General features: G+C 42.5%; 1 protein-coding gene and 1 non-coding gene across 4 annotated transcripts in view; both read right to left on the bottom strand.

Annotated features, from left to right (window-relative positions):
* The window catches only part of LOC120948954 (frequenin-1), a 152,908-nt gene that overhangs the window by 83,174 nt on the left and 46,938 nt on the right, over window positions 1–22,796 (bottom strand). For all 3 annotated transcript variants that reach the window (XM_040365860.2, XM_040365841.2, XM_040365852.2), the window contains exon 3: window positions 16,267–16,340. In XM_040365860.2, the coding sequence (XP_040221794.1) occupies window positions 16,267–16,340 (74 nt within the window). The remainder of the gene's footprint in view (window positions 1–16,266; window positions 16,341–22,796) is intronic.
* LOC120955449 (uncharacterized) lies at window positions 3,448–5,000 on the bottom strand. The gene is made up of 3 exons (XR_007452154.1): window positions 4,305–5,000; window positions 4,147–4,210; window positions 3,448–4,076 (listed from the first exon to the last, which is right to left on the bottom strand). It is a non-coding gene; the product is annotated as an uncharacterized LOC120955449 (transcript).

The following is a 22,796-nucleotide window of genomic DNA, read 5'->3' as shown; positions in this document are numbered from 1 at the left end:
ATGTGTTTTAATGGATTTAAAGTGTCAGGAACGACAATTTCTGAATATTTTAACACATAGCAATATACACATATTTTATCTTCGCAATCACAACCATTTTTACCATGAAACACATCAAATTTACGAAAAATTATATATTTTTGTGATTGCTTCGTTGTACCTATAATGGTGGTATGGTTCCTATAGTCGTCGTATTGTGTTCCTATAGTGGTGGTAAACAAAGATGCATCAAAAACGGTGTATAATATCAATGAAACTTTATTTCGAAGCTGTTTTCGTATGAATAGCAACGATTACTGCCATAATGTTGGTTTCTTGCGTAATTTGATCGTAAAAAATGTATGAATTTGCTTGATGAAACTATTCACTAAAGTACTGCATCACACCTGTCGTCAACCTACACCCGGAAGAGTGTGCTTGATTTGAAGTCAATTTATCATTCAGCCAGATAAGCGAATTTTGGCCTGTTTTTGGTAAATTACCTACATAAAAATCATTTCTGTTGCTTATTTTAGTGAAAACAGTACCTCATGCCAAAAATATCCTCGAAAAAATCTAAAACGACCTGTGTTTATTGATTTTAGAACTATAACCACTATACGAACATGCCTGTTTTGTGTACCTATAATGGCACTTTGGTAAAAAACACTTAAAAATGCATAAATATGGTAAAAAGACAAATAATTTTAGTAAAACAATAACATTACATAACAGTTATGTTGAACAACTAGTAATTGCGTGGTTATGTGGTCATTAGAACGTTAACAGAAATACGAGTTTCGTTATGAAATCCTAAGGATTTTGGAAAAATGTTTACCCATTTCACAAAATAATGGATTTTTCGATCACTAAGTAACGGAATGGCCTCATTTAAATTTTAAACCCTTTGTAAAAGGCTAAAGAACATTTAACACTAACGTAAATAACTTAATTTCTTTTAATTTGCCCTATGAACCGCATTTTAGAGCAATAGCACCACTATTGGTACTACCACCACTATAGGTACATTTACCCTACCACAGGGACCAAATTCCTTGTAAATGCTTCTGTACTAATTGGCACTCTTTTAAACGATTGGAAGAAAGCTTACATAAATCAACCTCCGGTACTACCTGCATACTACAACCTATCGGAATATGAGCCGGGGTTAATTCCTTCAAATCGGTTGGTTCGTCGGATAACGATACCAACGGGCAAGAATTTAGACATTGCTTAACTTGAGGTAAAAGGGTAAGCATATGCTCCTGTGTGATGATACTATATCCTATTGTTTTTAGAAGGTGTTTTCAGGCCGATTTTACCGCCGCTTTCAAAAGCCCTCCGAAATGAGGTGCACGTGGAGGGATGAATTTCCACACCATCTCATTTTCGGCGCACCAATCAAAAATCCCTGCGAATGCGAATCAATTCATGCGCTGCCCCTTGAATGTTGTTGCATTATTTGAGTGCAATTCCGCAACCTTCCCTCTCCGCGCGACAAAACGACGTAACGCAGCCAAAAATGCAGTCGATGTGAGATCACTCACCAGTTCGATATGAACTGCCCTGGTCGCGAAGCAGACTATTGCGATATACGCCTTGGTGGGACTGCGATTGCGGATGGTGGACTTCAACAAGAACGGACCGCAATAATCCACCCCACTCACCGCAAACGGTCTCGTTGATGTTACCCGTGATTCAGGCAAATCCGCTACAGCCTGTTTAACCAACGTTGGCTTGTTTCTAAAGCAAGTGTGGCACTGGTGATACACTCGCTTAACATATTTCGGCCTCCAATCAACCAAAACTTCTGCCACAGTATGGTTTCATTGCTTGTGGTCCGGCGTGCATCTCCTGCTGATGGACCCTTTCTGCCAATAGCACTGACAGACGATGTGATGCTGCAAGGACTGTCGGATGCTTCGTTGCCTCCGGGATGTTGGCATTACCTAGCCGGCCACCGACACGTAACACACCCTGTGCGTCGATGTATGGGGACAACCACTTCAGCTTCGATCTCGCACTAACCTGGTTCCTTCGTTGTAGATCCACCAGCTCTCCCGCGAACGACTCCTGTTGTGCTAGCTTGCACAAACGCAGCTCGGCTTGCTGTAGTTCCTCTGCTGTAATCGGTGGAATGGAGTGCAGCAACGTCTTGATGTTCGCCTTTGTCTTAACGCACTTGCACGATGACGCTTTGCTCGCTCTAAGCGTTGCTATAAACCGCAAGCAAAAAGTCGCGACTCTCCTTAACTTACCATACCTAGAGTATCTGGCAAACAGCATGTTGCTAAAATCACACATCGTAGATGTAGTGACAATGTATGAGACTGCCAGTCGCTCTTCGATGTCAGCCTCGCTTTCCTTGATCGCCGGTTGATTACGGGGCCACTTCTTTTGTCCGCAGGCTTATCAACTCGGTCCATACCACCAACGTTTACACTGCAGCAATTCTTCCGGACTCAGCCCGCGCGAGATGTCATCCATCGGATTATCGACTCCAGGAACATGACGCCAACTGGAGATACGCGTTTCTTCATGTATTTGTGCCACCCTGTTAGCCACAAATGGTTTCCAGCGACGCGGTGATGAGTTCAGCCAGTGCATTACTGTCATCGAATCGGTCCAACAGATAGCTGTAGCTGACACCTTGAGTGCAGAAACCTCCTTCTGAAAAAGGTGCACTGCTAGCCGTGCTGCACACAACTCCAACGGGGCGATTGTGTTTGTGTTTGCTAACGCTACCACCTTAGACTTGGCAGCTAATAATCTGTGCTGGATGCCTCTTGCGGATACTGCTCGTACATAGCAGCATGCTCCATAAACTGTTTGTGAATCATCGGCGAATATGTGTAGCTGCAGGTCTTCTGTGCCGGATTGTGAACCAAACCGAGGCACTCGTAATTCGCGTAGCGAGTACAGTGTATTGTGCAGCTTTCTCCATTCCTCTTCTAGGTCAATTGGTAGTGCTCGATCCCAATCAAGCGTTTTACCGCCTTGCTTCAACCCCCATAATCGCTGCAGAAAAATTTTGGCAAGTATTACCGTTGGCCCTAGTAGGCCCAGGGGATCGAAGATTCTGGCCGTGTAAGACAGGACCAAACTTCGCGTAAGCTTGAGCTGGTGGTGGAAGGTCGTCTCTGAATCGTAGCATGAAGTTAGACGGTTCCCATTGTTGAAATCGCTTGATCTTCTTGCCAGTCTAGAAGTGGTTTGATCGCTAGATCGTCGCTCGGAACTCCTTCAAGCGCTTCGGAAACGTTAGATGCCCACTTCTTCAAGGGGAAACCTGCCGATTCGAGCATTTGCGAAATTTGCGTTCACATTCCAATGGCCTCTACTACATCGTCTGCTCCAGTCAACAAATCGTTCACGTAAAAATCATGTAGCACTAGGTCGTCTGCCAAAGAGCATTGTTGTTTGTGGTCGTGTGCAATTTGTTGTAGCGTCCGAGTGGCAAGACCCAACCAACATTGTCACGTTGCAAGCGGTTTTTTTTGTATAGAAAAAGTGTTCTCTATAGCGCGGTCAAATCGTTCTCGATAGCAGAACTATAGAGAAGGTTTTTGAAATCGTGCGACAGCGTGTATCATACATTTGGTTTATGTATGCTACATCCCTTCTCAATTTCTTTCATTCTCTTCATTCTCCCTACAAAGCTCTTTCTCTCATTTGTCGATTCCGTACATGCTTACGCTCTTTATTTTACCTTCTTACTCGCACATACAAATTTACATACTCACACAATTCACACTGCCGAAAACCGGTGCGGAATACACACGTACCCGTCTTGCCTGCCTTCTCTCCTCGTTCTTCCTTTCATCCAGCGTTGTCTTCGTCGAATGGTGTGTACGCGTTAAAAATTATTCCTGCTTGCCTCCCCCTCGCTGTTCCCAGGTGCTGCGCTAGCGTGCTGGATGATCGTCCCTACCTTCCTGCCGCCTCTCCTCTACCAGGCGCGTTCCTGCCTTCGCGAGCACGTTGGAGCGCGAGCACGTTGGAGGATCGTTCCTGCCTTCCTGCCGCTTCTCCTTCGTCCGGCGCTAACGCGTTGAATGATCGTTCCTGCCTCTCCTGTCCTTTTGTTTTTGGCACTGCTGGTGAAAGAGGGAAATATTATCTATTTTGAAAACCGCTGTTCCATTTAACGCGAAGCATGATACTTACCAACCAATTAATTATTTCTATCGTGGTCCGTGCTCACTTCCGTTTGTGCGTGTGTTACGATTTGCTATAGAAAACGAAATTGATTTGATATCACCAATTATTAATACCATTCAGTTTGATACAGATTGATATAATCCTTTATTAAAAGCTGTACTTACCAAATAGTTTTTCCGTACTGGTTTCACGAGAGAAAAAAACGGGCACGCATCGACGTAGCCTACCGCTTGCAAACTTGATTTCACACTACCACATTTTCATGTGAACGCGAAGCAGCGCCTTCCTCTGGTGGCTATACAGGTATTCCCCGATATACGCCATACTCGATATACGCGATTTCGCTATAAGCTTTTTTTCTAAATTTGAAAGTTCTTTGAGCAAATTGTACTAATTTGACACATCGAATATCAAATTCAAAATAAATTCCCTTTTGATCGAATATTAAAAGCCATTTCAAAAGGGGTACAATTGTAATCTTCAGTTGAATCAGATCAAATAACTAATTAAGTGGTTAATCCTACCACTTCAAGCAAAATTATACGAAAATTAGCTATAATTTGACTGAAAACTCGACGTTTGCTAATATTCGAGATACGCTATTGCCGGTCCGCATTAATAGCGTATATCGGGGAGTACCTGCAAGATGATACAAAGAGCGGACGAGAGAAGATCGCTTGCGTGAACGCTTGGTGTAGCAAGCGAAATTGGACAAGTCCCAGAAAAGCGAGACACAAGAGTTTCTCTCGAACGATGGAAAGAGAAGAACCATATGCAACATGAGGATGGTTGGTGAAACACAGCCAAGTTGCGAGCAAAAAGTGACCAACACCCAGAAGAGCAAGACAGAGTGAAAAATTTTCTGAATGTTAGAATGAGAAAAATGATAGATACACATAAAAATCGTGCGATAATGCCGGTTGGGGAAATGGTGCTGTTGCGATATCGTAGGTCACCGTTTGCAACACATACGTGGATATGAACAAATCATCCACTCATACAAATCATCCACGTAAAAATCATGTAGCATTGGGTCGTCTGCCAAAGGGTATTGTTGTTTGTGGTCGTGCGCAATTTGTTGTAGCGTCCGAGTGGCAAGAAATGAAGCTGTTGCGGTACCGTAGGTCACCATTGCAACTCATACGTGGAAATGGGATCAGAGGGACATTCACGGTAACGTATGCGCAATAGATTTCCATCGTTTTCACAATGAAGAATCTGCCGATACATTTTCTCTACGTCTGCCACTATTGCGACAGCGTGTTTTCGAAAGCGTAGGATGATTGTAAGCAGATCATACTGCACTGTTGGACCAATCAGCAGAGTGTCGTTTAGCGAGTAGCCAGATGTTGTTGGGCAGAATGCATCAAAAACAACACGCACCTTGGATGTTGTACTGGTCTCTTTGACTACCGCGTGATGAGGAATGTAGCAATGTTTTTTGTTGTCATCAACGGGTTCCGTGAGTTTGACCATGTGTCCCAACGACTCATACTCTCTCATAAATTTAATGTATTCCCTTTCCAATTCAGGGTTGGCCTTCAGTCGACGTTCTACACCCAGTAGACGTCGATCTGCTATCTCTCTTGACAAACCCAGCGTTCTTTCTGGTTTGGGGCTTCGCGGCAAGGACATAATGTAGCGACCTTGTACATTACGGCTCGTGGTAGCTACGTAATGTTTTTCGCACATGTCCTCCTCAATTGACAAGGCAGGACCTTCCATAATACTCTCAGCCTCCCAAAACCGCTGGAGCAAGCGTTCGATGGCACCTTCGTTGGCAGTCGTGTGACACAATCGTAGATTTAGGCCAGCAAGCTGGGAAGTATTCCCCGAGACCGCCCATCCAAACGCAGTTTCTATCAGCCATGGCCTTCCGTTGCCCGATGACTGTTTCCTTCCAGTGTGTATCTCCCAACGTGTTTCCACCGATTACAACATCGACCTTTCCCTGAACCTGGAAAGACGAGTCTGCCATCTGTACGTTTGGGATGTTCCATTTAGAATTATTTAAAGGAATGGTTGGAATTTCAGCTGACGGAGTCTTGACCACTAAAAATTCCATTGACGAATGGAAGTCTTCTCCTAGCGATCGGACGGTCGCTGTGATGGAACAATTCACGTGCTGTTTGATTTGCCCGATACTCGATACAGCAATGCTTATTTTGGAAAGCGGTGTCAACAGTCGATGGGCCATAGATTCGGAGATAAAGTTGCACATCGATCCAGAATCTAATAGTGCTCGTGCTGTATGTGTATTGCCGTGATCATCGACCAGTTGTAGTTGGACTGTTTCCAACAGAACCACTTCATCATCCGACTGCGCAGCCATTGTGACAATTGGCGTTACGTGCAGCAAGGAGTGATGGCGTGCGTTGCACGTAGTGCATTTAAACGCGGAACGATACTCCCTCACATGATGACTGCGATTGAGACCGTTCCAACACAGTCGCTCGTGGGTGGCTACTTCAAGGGCGTTGCTGTACGTGCTTTCGTAAGAATGCAGAACAATTGCGCAGACTATGAAGCTCTGTACAACCCAAAACACACTGTTAAGTTGAAACATTCGGCGAAGCCCGCACGACAAACTCGAGCAGTTTTGTAGCTCGGATTTTCGATCGCTTTCCGCCAAAAGCTATCGAAAAAGCGAGCAGAAATGTCAGGCAAAACACTTGGATTCCGATCGAAGAAATATATCAATCCTAAAATTTTAGCGCTGAAAATTTCGAAATATTTCATTTATAAACTTGCAACAATTTTGAATGCAAAATATGTCACAGCCATGAGGCCCGATTATTAAACACAAATTGTAAAGACAAGTCGTCAAAATCGGAAGATTTGTATTATGACATCCGTTTGTGTTGTGTGTTGGAAATTTTTTTTTGACGAAACACAAACTCTAAAGCGTACTGCTTGTTTCTTCTATATGGGCTGAGTTTGAGTTTGAGAAGTTTTCGATCGCTTTGCGCAGCAGGAGCTTTCCTTTCATTTACAGCATTGCCTACAATTCTCGGTCTATGGTCGGATACCCTTTTGTTGCCGGCCACCATTCTCAAACTACCGTCAAAGTAATTAGAAAACACGCGCGATGATTTTAGTATTCGTACACGATCTTGTAAACAGTCTACTAATTCCTTGTACTTATCTTTTCATGTTGCGCTGAGTGGTTCTCCCATGCTAGAATGGTCGACGAATCCAGCTTCATCAGAAGCATGTTAGCGAGCGGCGTGTCCCAGGTGTCCACCGGTTTGTCTAGCTTCTTTAGACCGTTCACATGCCGCGTGAATTCATCGACGAGCAGAGCAGCGCCACTTCGTCCACGTTGTTACAGCTCACTGCCGGCAGGTGATGAATCTTCCGGTAGTACTCCCGGATCAGCGTACGCGGATTGTCGTACCGCTTCAGCAAGACAGCCCACGTCACCTCGTAATTATCTGCTGTCAACGTGGTGTGCTCGAAGAGCAAACCAACCTCGCCCTTCAAGGAGGACAGCAGATATTGCAGCTTTATTATGTTCGGTATCTCACTGGTACTGTCGATCATCGCCACAAATCGTCGCGGAACGTTAACCACTTGGTGGAATCGCCATCGAACGTAGGCAATTCGATTTTTGGAAGCTAAAAATTCACTGCACCTGATCGTCCCGAACTATTGAGTGTTGAGCTCGCTAATAGCATCGACTCATTCGACATATTTTGCGCGGTCGTAGGAGGAGGTTGCTTTCGTAGAAGAAAGCCCTTAACGCGACGATATCGTGTATCCATATCACACCGCTCACCTACACTCGCATCTGTGGCCTCATCATCGAGTTACATCACTTTCGCATTTGCATGTAGGAACTCCTCATAATACCTTTCTAATTGTTCCAAACACACTGGTATTTCACTGGAATTTTCTTCGATGTAACCGGTCGTAAACTGTTCGATACTCTTCACCATTTCGACCACTTGATGCCTTTTCAGTTGAGCCGATTTCAACTTCTTCTCCATTTTTATTTTAAAAATTTGGCGCGAAAGTTTACTGACTTTGTACAGCTTGCACGAAAGTTGTATGCAACGACAATCACGATTGGCGCGAGCTTAATGCCCCGCTGTGCAAAGCGACGGAAGACGTTATGGCGTTCTGAGAATTTTATCATGCCTTCCTTTTCTCTCCAATGGCAAATTTGTCGAGCAGCTCGTCGAGCTGCCCGTCCCTGGCTTCGCCTCATGCCCCTCGCCTGAGCGCGCTGTCGAAGGTTTGGATGTGTTGGTGCGTCAGACGGCCAATCGCTGTCAGCCGTCGTCCGTGCTTTTTCCCTCCATAGCGCCATCTCTTTCTCGCGTGTGGTCAATGCCCGCGAGCTGTTGTGGCGCCTAAAAATGCCGTTAACAAACATTCCGGCGATGAAGTTACATTTTCACAAATCAAACAAAAAAAAAAGCGCAATAAGTTCAATTGCTGCAATGTAAAAATGACTAAGGAATCGCTAGCTAACGCTGGTTTGCTATGAAACGCGCTGAATCCTAATTCGCATTAACATGTTCTTCCCGCCGCTGATTTTCAACAACTTTCCTTTCCACCAGCACCTAGAACGCAGGCTGGAAAGTTCACTGGCAGGCAGTGGGGCCTGCCATCGATCTGAACGTGTTAAACATTAAACATAACTTTGTTACACTAAGCTTTTGCTTTCGTATGTTGTAGATTACACAGATATGCTGAGCCGTCTGCGCAAGGGTATGAGCGTACCTGTGTGTGCAAAACTGTCGCCAAATGTGTTTTTTCCGAAATGATATGATCCATCGGTCAAAGAAAGGAAGGTGTTCATGAAAGGCGGAAAGACGAATAGAGGCCCTCGTCAATGGTAACTGATGACAGGGAGGAGGGGGTAGTGGCACACAGCTGTTGGGAGATTGAACAGTATACTTAAATTGCCGGCGGGAAGGGGGGTGGCCATGGGACCCCTACGATCATCGGTCACAGGCCCTAAAATTGTAGTCGCCATAGGGGGAGGGGAGGTTCAAATGGTTCTCCAGCCATGGAGCCCTAAAGACCATCTTTCCGGGGGCCCTTGTCGCTAATAATCTGTCCACTTGTAGACATACGGCATACTACAGACTAGAGATCTTCGACGACCGCCTAGTCCGCCTATCGTTAGCTCCGCCGCTGGTTCATGGCCGTGTTTTTTTATCGTGGAGGTGCATCCTTCCCCCTGCCTGCAGCGTATGCATCGAGCAGGAGACAGTGTGGCAGTGTGCAAGTTGCACGCTGGATAGGAGCGGTCCCGCGGCACCGTCATCATTCCGCACATCTGCATTCCCGTCGTGGGTTCTAACCGCGTATGAACCGTCCGCCGTAGCAAGGGCTGACTATCCGGCTACGTGGTACTCAAGTCCTGAAAAGGCCGGCATGATCGCGTAGGCCATTACGCCAATAATGATAATAATAATAATAATAAGAACTTAGCATAGCAGTTCACACCCGGGGAAGGTTTTTGTTTTGACTTGGTGCTGCCGGGTCTACCGCTGTGGCGCGACAAATGCACGGAATGCACTCGACCAAAACATGAACCTACCGATCCGAACCCATTCCAAGGCAGTGCCGGTCGCACGGCGTCATGATACCGACTCAAAACCAACAAGCCACCAGATTCTGGACGGACAGGTGCAGTATCATACGCGCACCGTAATAAACCAAACCAGAATTCTCTTTTGTATGGATTCAATTCAAAATGTTGTTCCCACTTGCGTCCGTTAGCTGAAATGAAAATAAATGTGCTACATATCACACGCACGTTTGCTTCGATCGTTTGTCTTTTTAATACCCTCAACAGCAGAACCGGTCGCAAAGATGGTGGTGCCAATTAAATGGTTGTATTGTCTCCTAGGTAGCGGTAATCGATCGGGTGGCGTACAGTGCGTTTTCTGAGAATGCATGGAGTGTGTAGACGCAGCCGGTGACAATGCACGCATCAGAATCAAACAGTTTTGGGGTTCCCGCACGCACACACACACACGCGCACGCACGCACGCATGCACGCGCGTATGCGAGAACGCACCCCCGAACGCGCGTACACGCACGATCGATTTCCGCTAACTTATCGGTAGAATTGCTGGCTTAACTTGTAGCGCATCCTCATCCAAAGCACCGGGAGGGGAGGGGGATCGCGGCATGATAGAGTGGACGGTCACTTTCCCCGCATTGTGTGTGTGTCGCGACCCGAAAACTCGAGACAGATTTTGGCACATTAAAAAAAAAAAAAAACATTGCCACTATACATCGTGCTACACGATGCTTAGAAGGTCGTTGAAGCATCAAACATGTTCAAATAAAAAAAAAAAATAGATTAGTGTTAGGCGTTCTCATACGCTTGTTTGAAATTGGCTTCTTCACCCTCGATTGGCACGGGCATTAAATGGCCTCATCAGCAGCGGCACGAAACCATTCATAAACCATTCATACACCGATAATACTTTAAATCCCAAAATGAACCAGCTTCTGCCGCATCGTCAAGGTCACACACAATAAATAAATGCTATACCCACCAAATACAATACACAATCGCAATGTACATATACACCAACGCATACACACAATCAGCTGACGGTGAAAGGCACGGGTATAAGAATAAGAATATAAGAATATAAGAATATAAGTATAGTAGTAGTAGTAGTAGTAGTAGTTTATTTGAATTCGAAGCATTAAATGTAATTATGTTTTACAAGTTTTCCTTGCGATAATGAGTTCGACTCTTAAGCTTTCCTCATTAATGTTTTCTGTGTAGCAATTGCTGGATTTTTCGATTTTGTTCTGATGTTGAGTAGTAACGTGGGAAAAATTTACAAAAAAAAACCCACAAATTTTGTTTTAGAAACTATCCTATCTAAATATGCTAACTAAACTAACTAACCTAGTTAAGCAAACTACACTAACTAACTTTACATTATATATTACAAACAAGACCATAACCTATAACTAAGCCTAAAATTTAGCTAAATTATATGCTAAGCTACCAATTGATTTAATATGGGAATTTCGCTCGATTCACAACTATCGTGATATTTTCTATAGATTCTTTCAACGTATTCTTTAATTGTAGCCATATTTGTAATCCTATGAAGCTCTCTTGTGTTAAACCATGGATGGACATTAATAATCATTTTAAGGATTTTGTTTTGCTTAATTTGTAACTTTTTATAATGAGACTGAGCAATTCCCTTCCAGGCTGATGCAGCATATGTCATTACTGGCCGAAAAAATGCCTTATAAATAAGTAATTTGTTTTTTAAATTCAATTTAGATTTCCGGTTTAAGAAGGGATACATAGTTTTAACCATTTTGTCTAATTTTATAAGGGTATTCTCAGTTTGTGTCTTGAATGTAACACGTTGTTCAAAGTGAATACCCAGGTATTTTATTTTCCTTTTCCATGGTATGTTTTCTTGTCTCATCACTAGATCTCTTTGGGGAAGTCTTCTCATACACGTATTCCTTGTAAAAAAGATTGCTTCTGACTTGGTACTATTGGTTTTGAGCTTCCAGTTTATACAATATTTAGCATACGCCTCTAGTGCGATGTTTAAGCGTCTAATGATTGTTTTAGGATTTTTCGCTGAGGACGAGATAGCGAAATCATCAGCATAAAGGAAATTAGAACAATATCTTGTGTTTGGTATATCTGCTATGTAAATATTGAATAACAGAGGAGACAGCACGCTTCCTTGTGGTACACCAGCTACATTATGGTATGGTTTCGATTTGGATTTTCCAATGTGTACAGAGTTTTTCCGGTTATTCAAAAATGATCTTACTATGTTTGTTATGTAAGGAGGAAAATTAAACTTATTAAGTTTGAAAAGTAGTCCCTGGTGCCATATCGAATCAAAAGCCTTTTCATTGTCGAAAAGCACTAAACCAGTAGATTTTTTTAATTCCCTATTTTCAACAATGCTATTTTTTAATCGATGGATCTGATGTGTTGTACTTCTAGCAGGCTGAAACCCAAATTGAGATTCAGGTATAATATTATTGTTATCGACATGTTTGCGAATTCTGATAGCAATCAGTTTTTCCAAAAGTTTTCCCAAACAACTTAGAAGACTGATTGGTCTGTAGCTTTCAGGATTCGTATGGTCTTTACCAGGTTTAGGAATAGCAATTATTTTAGCAATTTTCCATTCAGAAGGAAAATATCCTAGTTGTAGACATGCGTTAAAAATAAGAACTAGATAGACTATGGCTTTTCTCGGGAGATGCTTAATGGTTTTGTTGTTGACTCTATCACAACCAGTTGATTTTTTATTTATTAAGTTTTTAATTAATCTCGTAAGCTTGCTTGGTTTAATAAGTTCAGATGAATGTGGTTGTTTTCTCATATTGGAAGTCAAATATTTTTCATTTTTGTTAACTATCCTACTTTCAATGGGACTAACATTATGATGTGTTATATTATGCGCATTTTGAAAATGATTTTTAAGAGCTTCACATTTTTCTTTAGTCGTAAGTAAATAATGGTTGTGGTTTTTGAGTATAGGAATATTTCTTAGTTGGTTTTTTATAGTGCCTACGAGCTTCCAGAAGCGATTCGTGTTATTATGACGGGGATTTATACTTTCTAATGTATTAGCCCATGCCTTATTCCGTTCCAGGGTTATTAAGTATTCAATTTTCTGTTTAAGAAAATAATAATTGTTTTGGTATGAAGGATCTAATCTGTGTCTTTGCCATTTTTTTCTAAATTTATTTCTAAGTTTTATCAAGGTTTTTATACGATCAGGTAGTATAATGTTAAATTTACCTTGAATCATTGTTGGTATGGCTCTGTCATGTGCTCTGTTTATGTTTGAAGTAAATTTTTTAATCATTTCATCGATTTGAGACACATTATGAATATTACATAAATGCGTTGAGGTTAAGTCAATAGATTGATTAACAAGGGATTTAAAATTGTTCCAATCTGCCTTGCTATAGTCAGGGATTTTATACTCAGGGATTATATTTGCTCTAGAATTGTAAATTGTAAAGGAAATCGGTAGATGATCAGAAGTTAGCGCTGTGATTGTTTTTAACTGAGAAAAAAGGTTAAGGTTATTAGTTAAAGCTAGGTCAAGTATTGATGACTTTCTAGAGGGATCTCTAGGGACGTAAGTTGGTTTATTCGGGTAATAAATAGAAAATTGACCTCTTTGTGATTCCTCAAAAAGGATTTTTCCTGCTTGATTACGAGAAGCACAATTCCACATTTTGTGGCGAGCATTAAGATCACCACAGATGAAAAAATTATCTTTTCTTGACGTTAGTTTTATAATGTCATTTTTGAATGCCTGCATATTAATATTCGAGCCGGGATGATATGCAGTGATAAATGTTAAATTATTTTGCTCCGTGAAAATTTTAACTCCTATTGTTTCAATTATTGAAAGGTTTAAGTGTTTTATCAACTGGTGTTTAATTGTTTTACTAACAAGAACCATCACTCCTCCTTTGGGGCCCGATAATCTATCTAGTCTATAGCTATTGTATCCTGGCATGTTAAACACGTGCACCGGTTTTAGGAACGTTTCCACTACCATCATGATGCTGATGTTGTTTTCATTTAAAAAATGGGACAACTCTGTTTTTTTTATTGGCAATGCCGTTGGCATTCCAGTATGAAACTCGTACATTACCTTGGAAATCCATCACGGAAAACAAAACTTGGCAACCACTTGGAAGATTGCTGTTATCTGGTCTTGTTTGCTTCTGCATTGCTCCAGCTTTATGAATACTTCCTGAACAATGGGAATTATTTGTTCTGCGCTAAACAGCTCCTCATGAGCCTTAAATCTTTCACCCTGACCTATGCGCGTTGGTATCGAATTAGATGTGTGTTGCGTAGGTTTGTCTACTCGTGAATTTACTTTCCAACCCGGTATCGGTTTAGGTTGAGGAAGTGTAGGAAAGTCTCCTAAGTTCGGTCGATAGCCTTTCGTAGTGTTTGTAATGCGTTTTGCTACGACGGGACGTTTTGGGCAGTCCATATAACCCGCTGTGTGGTTTCCTTCGCAATTGGCACATTTCAGTTTATGTTCTGGTACTTTACCGTCACTCGACGATGTCCCCGCGGTAAGAGGACATACCGATGATGCGTGTTCATCGGCGCATTTATTACATCTTTCTACGCGGTTGCAGTTCATTGCTCCGTGACCGTATAGTTGACACCTTTTGCATTGCATGGGTCCGGCTTTTTTGGAATAATATCCCCACACAGTGGTCTAGAGCGGTGATAGTTCGTAGTAGTTGCATAGACACGCTACCCACACTAAAGTGGATTAGGTATACTGCGTGTTCGTCATAGCGTTTTTGTCTTAGTGCAAGCTTTTTTACACTTTTAGGAACTAGGTTTTCCTCTTTTAACAGGGTTTCTACTTCTTCATCTGGTAGTTCATGTAAACCATAAAGAACGATTTTAGTCGTTTTGTCCTCTTCCAGTTGGTACGTGTGAAAAGGGATATTTGTTTTTTTTGAAGTGATTTACTACTGATCTAAAATCACTTGTATTGGTGACCTGAACGATCGTGCCGTTATACGTTGCTTTCGTGTTGTAACGTACTACTCCTGCTGCTATTACGGCTTTGTGTACAAAACCCACTGATGAACTTTTAACCACTATTGGTGGTAGTTTACCGGTATCACTGCTTGGTGTATTTGACGTATTAGTGTTGGTCACTGGCTGAGATCTCTTACTCTGCTGATTAGGTGGCTCTTCTTCGTTGTCGCTAAGCAGAGCGAAACTGTTTTCGGATAGATCCGAACGACTGCGCGTATCGGTTTTGTCTATGTGTAGTTGTCTTGGTGGTGCTTTGGGCTTTCTGCCCCTTCTTCCTCTTGCTCCCATTGCGAGAGAAGAGTATGTGCGTACCTTCGTATACTTTGTGATTTTGTGCGTTTGTACGTATTAGTTTTGTTATTCGGAGCTATCTGGAAGTACGTCTGTGCTTGAACAGAGCCGATTTGCAACTGAGAATATAAGTATAAGAAGCGCAAGTATAAGGCAAGACAGGGACGGGAGAGGGAGTAAGAGGAAGAGGAGGAGGAAGGAATGGGCGCCAATATTTTTGAATTTTTCGGCCGTTGTTTTTCTCCGCCGTCTGAAATAGTTCATCCATTTCTTCAACAGATGGCGCTTGTTCCGCACCTAAAAAGTGCAAGAAATACGTTTGCTATCGTAGTTTTGGCTGAAGTCTAGCGTATTTTTTGCGTATTTTTTGACGCAAAACGATGCAAAAAACTACGCAGAAAACTGCTCGAATTTGCGCAGCGAGTAGCTACATTGAGCGATAGGTTGAGAAGTTTTCGACCGCTTTACGCAGCGGGATGTGTTTATCTCTTTCTGACAAAAAGGCGACCGTGTTGGCGCAAAAATGATAATGGCCGAGACATAGTTTACAATCACGTTCTCTCTCTCCTTCTTCTCCTCTTCCCCATCCTTTCAGTACGCTTTATCATTATTGATTCTTCCTCTCTAGCTACATTGAGCGAGAGGTTGAGAAGTTTTCGATCGCTTTGCGCAGCGGGTAGAAGCTTCATTCTCCACCTTAGGTTTAAGATGGTGGGTTACAATGGTGTCTGGTGGTATAGTTTTGGACACTCTTGCAACAGGCCAAGATCGCGCAGTAGTTGTAATGCCGGATGAAGAAAGTGGGCAATTGGCTGCGTAACGGTTACAGTTTTGTACAACATTTCATTCAAAAATCATTTATTCTTCTCCTTCCTCTTCTTCTTTGGCAAAATAATCGTCGCTGGTCAAATACTGCCTCTACCACCAGTGGGCTTTTCTTTCAGCGACATATTTTTCAACCATTGCAGGATAGCCCTTATGGGGAAAGGACTACGTATGGAGGCATGGTCCATTCGGGGCTTGAACCCATGACGGACATGTTGTCTATTTGGAATAAGATAACCCATTAATACACATTCATAAATACACAAATGCATACTAGACAAACCTCAATTTAATTGGAAAACAAAAAAATCTTAGTCTACTACAATTGTTGATTTGACAATGAAACACTGCAATCGAGCAGATGTCGTCTTTTTTAACCGTCCTTTATTTTCGCGACTTCCATTGGCGATCGCACCCATTACTTCAATAATTAAATTACTCACCTGTTCTGTTAATAAACCATTGGGGCAGTCCTTTAAAAATCCTTTATGCCATTGTCGAATTTCTTTTTCTGTAACTGTAGACAAAAAATAGAATTTTAATTATATGCCTAGCACTTCTAGAAAATTGATGAGTATGCAAGAGTTGAATAACTTACAGCGCTTCTATATACACTGAGACTGTTGCTGATACATATATGTGAGAGAATTGACAACCAATCTATCATGCCAGTGCATAGTAGGCAGTTAAGATATAAGCTTTTCAAGCCGACATAGAGCGACAACGTCTCGTGCGACAAAAAAGTAGCTCAAATTTCACTCTGCGTGGATTAAAGCAGCTCATTTGAACCAGCTAACCTATATTTTTATGGTACACAAACATGAAATTTTTATTTTAATTGAGTACAAATTTGTTTTTATGAATTTTGAATGAGTCTGGCTCGTTCAAAAAATAGGATGATTCGTTTAATTTGGATGAACCAGAAATGTCGCGTGAGACAAGTATCTCTGTTTGCAAAATTGAGTTTTTTTTGCAAATTATACAGAATTGTTCTGAAGTAGGCGTTGACGTGTATGGCGATTCTGTAGTGTTGTCATTCGTTTAGTTTACACCCTGTGCCACAGTATTTAGTTTTTCATTCTTATTTTTTTTTAGTATCAAATTATCATTCCCCAAGCCAATCCCCAATACATAAATTAGTTAAAACTAGCATATTTTTTCGAAGCCCGTTTGTTTACTACTGAAGATTTATCCAAGCTGCAGTCCAAGGGGTACGAAAGATTACCAAAGGGTAGGATGATAGCTCTACAGTATAGCCGAACATGTCAACGCCTACTTCCGAACAATTCTAAATCTGGCTTAAAGAGTCTAGTCTAGACCAAAACTACAACTCCCTAAACATGTCGATAAAATCCACGAAACCCCTATAAAATGCTGGGATAAAACTTTGTGCATGAAATATGAACCTAAGCGATTCAAAACGCGGAAAAGTAGCGAAAAGAGTAGCTCGTGAAGTAGCTTCTACTTTCCGTGCTACTTTGGTTGCTTAGAGTCAGAAAAATGTAAAACATATGGGTTCCAGGAAAGATCAAAAAATTAGTACTCGAGTGAACACACACACGCAACGACTCACGCTTACGTTGTTCTACGCCCCCCCCCCCCCTTTCTTTGAATTCTCTATACTCCTCTCTTGTCTCTCCCACCTACCTTACTATCCCACACAGATCTATTGTTAGATCAACACTGTGTTGTCGATTTGATCAAAAAAACTTTTTCTTCGCCATCAAATTTGTTACTTGGTGTGTCGGTGATCCGATTGTATCATCGCGACTTTGATCAGAGCGTGCGGTTAAAACGACCTTTTGTATTGTGTTGTACGTAGCCTGTGCGGGAAAATTTAAAGAGTGCGCGACGAGTGTATGTGAGTGTGTGGGGGTGGGGGAGATAGATACAGAAAAAAATTTCGCTGCACATAAACACATACATTCTCACTATGCTAGTTGAGCTGCGAAAACATAAGGCCGCGGGGCCACGGGGCTTTCTCAAGCTGAGAAAACGTTCTTAAGCACTCATTTAAGTTTCTCAAGCACTCAAAACTTGTTCTCAGACTCAAGCCCGTGGCCGTCGTCAGTTTTTCTCACTCTGAGAAACTGATATAGACACTCAAGCTTTATTTAGAGCTTTAAATAGAAAAACAGTTTTTAATCGCATATTTTTTTAACGTTTTCAATTATAAACATTGAATACTTTTTCCAAAGTGATTTCCGATAAACAAATAGCACAATTCTCCATATTTCAGTTAGCCGATCGCTGCATCGTCAACTTTCTCAAAGATTCTCAAAGATTCTCAAAACCGATTTTGTTCCGATTCGACAAACGCTGAGAACGAGGATTTCTCAAAAGCACTCATGAGAGCTTGAGAAAATGAGCGCTGAGAATCCTCATGGCCCCGCGGCCTAATATGGAGGGAATATACTCGAGCGTTCACGCATGAGAGCAAGCGAGCGTGGTGTAGAGCAGGGGTCTCCAAACTTTTCAGTTCGCGGGCCGAATTGGTTCACAATCAACCTTGCTGAGGGCCATTTTGAAGCTACCCTTAGAATGCGCGGAAGTTCAAATTCTCGTTTTAATAAGAAAATACTATTGAAATATATCAAATTTCTGCAGCTTTCTTTTATTAAACCTTGGTTTTCATCTTTATGAAGTAAAAAAAACGATTATGTGGACTCTTCGATGAAGGGGCCCCGTCGGTAAGGAGGCCCCGTCAATAAGGGGCCCCGTCAATAAGGGCCCCGTCAATAAGGGGCCCCGTGCATTTGGTGTCTTGGTGTGGATGGTCGGTGCACGAGCTCACCAAAAAAACGCGGAGACATTTGCTGCTAAAATCCAATCCACAGAACACAGAACAGAACGCTGTGTTTAACCACCATAGAAAACCCGTTACAACAGCTACAAGCACACATCATACACAGGCAAAAATTTAAAGGCCGCTACACAAAATTTCAATACACCGGCTCGTAGCCGGAGAAATTAGCAGGAAAAATTGACACCAAGCTCGCGTTGCTTTAAAAAGCCTAGGAAGGTCGTTTGGTCAACGGTGCTTCAGTGGGTTGAGGTTTCATTCGAGAAATGGTTAAATCGATGGTATTGTGTGCACTCTTGGCTGGGATCAACCGTCCTGTTCTTGTATACGGGGTCCCTGCTACCGCTTTGCGATTGTGTGCCGACAGCAGACAGCTGTTTCACACGAAAAATGGTATTCACGTTCCTGGCCTGGGATAGTGGATTGTGTGTGTCTTTTAATGCAAAAACTAAAATTTTCATTCTTGGCTCTAATCGAACACATCAAGTTTGTAACCGAAGAGAAGGGGAAATGGGAAAGGTTTCAGTTAGAAGGAAAGGGGGAATGGTATAAAAATACTCAAGGAACTTATGGACCATGTTCATTTATACATGGTTTTTATCGACTATTTCAAGTTTTGCGAATACATCAAGACCAAAAACCGTTACAGCTGCATCTACATACAGCCATACACAGCCATAATACGAAGAACAATCTCCATTGCCTCGGCCATTTGGGGCCCCGTTGATGATCCCGTCGATTGAGGGGCCCCTTCCATTTGGTGTTGTCAACCCAAAATATTCATTTTGTTTATTTGTTAGTATTAAATTAGTTTTAAGTCTATTATATTTAGCCTTGATGGCAGATATTGTATTAAAGAAATGAAATGAAATGAAAATGAAATGAAAATACCCCCATTCCCCCCCCCCTTCCCGGGGTTTATTTATCTATTTATTTATTTATTTATTTATTTTTATTTTATTAATTGCTCGGCCACGTTGGGTTACAGCAATAGTGCTTACTGACTATAGTATACAATTATTCACGAAGGAGTAGGAAGGAGTTTATGGTACGGCAAAGGAGCGAAGACGGGATCGGTAGACAGGATAGGAGAGGACAGCAGGAAGGGAAGGCGGAAGTGATTACATTAGTAAACGCTGCTACAGCTTGATTTATGTCATCATCAGTAAAGCACCAATCGGTACCGGCTAAAATATGATGAAGCTTTTGGTAGTCCAGTTTCCTAAAATTGAACATACGAGCCGTAGGTATTCGTTGAGAGGATGCAGGGCGAGAGTGCGTAAGGAGCACACTTGTCTCATGAGCAGGATGATGATTGTCTAGCGCGACGAGTGGAACAGGTGAAGCTATGACGGGGGAGCAGCGCTCCAAGAAGGCATAGCATTGGCATCATTGGCAAATAGAAGGTCCAATTGACTTCCGCGTATATTTTTTATGCCAGATAAATGCGGCAAACCGTTTACCGACATCAAGCAGAGAAACATTTTCACGAGATACACCAGTAGGAATGAAGTGAGTAACGCACGATGCAAACACATCCATATCAACCTCAGATAGACAGAGAGGCGTAACTCGTCTAGTTTTGTGCGCAATCCTCATACTTTTTGATAGTAGATGTTTAGTTGATCGATCGAAGGGATGAGAGAGCGAGATGCGCCGGGAGTGCTCTCGCTGCAAGTTATTAACGGCGAAAGAGAGTCGGACGGATTATGTGTATTAGATGCAGGGTTAGCTTCCATCAATTCGGGTAAAGTCGGTAGTTCATGAGAATCTTCAGCCGGATCAGCCGGTTTACGCTTGCTGAAAGTACTGCGTATAAGGCAAGCTCATAGGGCCATGATCTGGCGAAATAGTGAAATCAGCGTTTCGCAGTTGTGTCGTGTGGTTGATAGAAGGTGGCGAGGAAGGATGATCCGATTCACGATTAATAGGCGCAGAAGGTGCAAGGGATGCTGCAGTAGTGGGTCGCCAAACATTGACGGAGCGGGGATTTAGGTCGATGAACTCCTTAAAAGAGATCCCGCGAGGCCAGGTTGAAGCAGCCAAAGCAATAGCCCGGTGCGAATCCGGTACACCAATTTTAAAAGATACGTAGGAGAGCGTAGAAAGATCCCGGTCGCATCGTACAAGGCTATATACCAAGATGTCGTCTGTCCCTATGTTAGAACAGGCCATTTCGCGGATCGCTTCAATCGGAGTATCAGGAGCAATACGGGAGATAAAGACCCAAGTACGGGGTGGGCGTTCAGGAACGGTCGTAATATTATTGCAGGACAACCCTGTGCCCGATGAAAGCATAGCGCGTGTAACGGTATTGGTAGGCGATGGGTCGGGAGAGCGATCCAACAATCGACGTTTAGAAGAATTCTCACCAACAGCTTGATGGGTGAGCTTAGAGGCCGCAACTGGAATCGTGATCGTTGAGTGCGTAGCAGGAATCGCAGAATGGTGAGCACTCGATGTAGTGGTATGCGTGGCAAGATGAGAGTTGAGTTTGTTCATTAGTGAGTTGAAGGAAGTGAGAAGCTCACGGTGCATGAGATCAAGCTCCTTGATGCCATGCTTAACTTCATCAAGCGTTGTGAGTAGTGGAGCCTGTGAGTAGTTGCGTTCCATTGAGTGAGAAGCAGTAAGTGAGTCGATGAAATCTTTCACGGAACGAATTGACGATGCTGATTCCTGTTTCATCAAAGCTATCTCGTTTCTAAAACAATCCAGTGAAGAGGAAAGTTCAAGTCGCAAGCCAGCTGATGCCGCCTGCACAGAACGTGAGGAATCGCGGAAATCGGACTGCAACAATTTCAACAGGTAGGCAGCGTCACGAGAAAGACCGTGCGAGAAGCGTAAAGTATCAACGGCCCGCAAACGCTGAGCACAATCCGCGCAAGCCCAGAATAAATTTTGTGAATCCTTAAAATCACGCAGGAGCGGGATTGAAAGTCCAATGCACTTATCGTGGTAATAGTGTTCACAAAGACCGAAGCACGGAATTGGATCGTTGCTAATAGCACCTTCACATTTCTTACAGATCACAGACGCCATCGCAAAATAGACCAAAGTTCGACTGAACAGTGAGTGATCACAACAACCGCAGGCGGTTTGCAATGTTTATATGTTGAACCGTACAATTCACAGGTGCCGCACAAATTTGTGATACGTGAACGCGCGAGTGTAAATTAACCGAACTAAAACAATTCAAGCCTTAATCAACAAGAAAATCGCGGTAAAAAATCAACTTGGTAATAGGAGAGTGAGAGAGCACAACCAGCCGCTTTGAGTGACAAGTGACAAGTGTTTACAATCAGTTTATGTTTATGTTTACAAGTTTATGTTTACAATCAGATTTACTATTACTACCAGACCTATTAGAAGCATATTTATTTTATTTATCAGAAGCATTTTACTATCAGAAGCAGAAAACATTTGCCTTTTTAACATGTGCAATATTTTTACCTTAGTTGGAAGCGCAGAACGCTGCGATACATGCCCACAGCTCAAAACAATATCATTTCATCATCGTTGGCCCAAAGCGTTGGATCAAATGCATTGAATGCTACGCACGAATTGGGTAAAGCGAAAATCCGTTACAAGAGATGCCTCACGCAAACTACAAGGACATACGACATTAAAAGGCTCCGAAACCGATCTCAACACAATGGTTCGTAGCCGTAGAAATTAACAAGAAAAATTGGCTGACACCAAGCACGCTCTTTTTATCTGGCGTTGAGGTTTCATTCAAGAATCGATTCCGATGTCAATGTGTGCGCTTTTTAATTTGGCTTGTGTCTATGTTATCTCGCAAAAACTAAGAACTCGTGCCCGGCTAACCTTTGGGGCCCCAGTCAAAATTGTGGTCTGGACGAAGTTCTCTTCGGTGGAAAGGCAAGCTGTTGAAGGGTTTGGGTCAAATTTGGAATGGTCGACGGAAAGGAAATATCGATATGGATGATCGCGTAAAATTTGAACTAATTAAGCTGTCGGCAGCGGTCGGCAAAGTCCGACCCGCCACAATATGCAGTCAGGCCCGAGAAAATATTTGCGCGATTTTGAAAGATGGGAAGATCCTATTCATTAAAAATTAACTGAACATATTTTAATAGGACAATTCATATCGTTGAACTATTCCAAATTTGATCACCATAACATGGATTGTCGGACCAATCAATATGG

The sequence above is a fragment of the Anopheles coluzzii genome, chromosome X, assembly GCF_943734685.1.
Source record: "Anopheles coluzzii chromosome X, AcolN3, whole genome shotgun sequence".
NCBI classification, from domain to species: domain Eukaryota; kingdom Metazoa; phylum Arthropoda; class Insecta; order Diptera; family Culicidae; genus Anopheles; species Anopheles coluzzii.
This window is presented reverse-complemented; position numbering and strand designations above follow the sequence as displayed.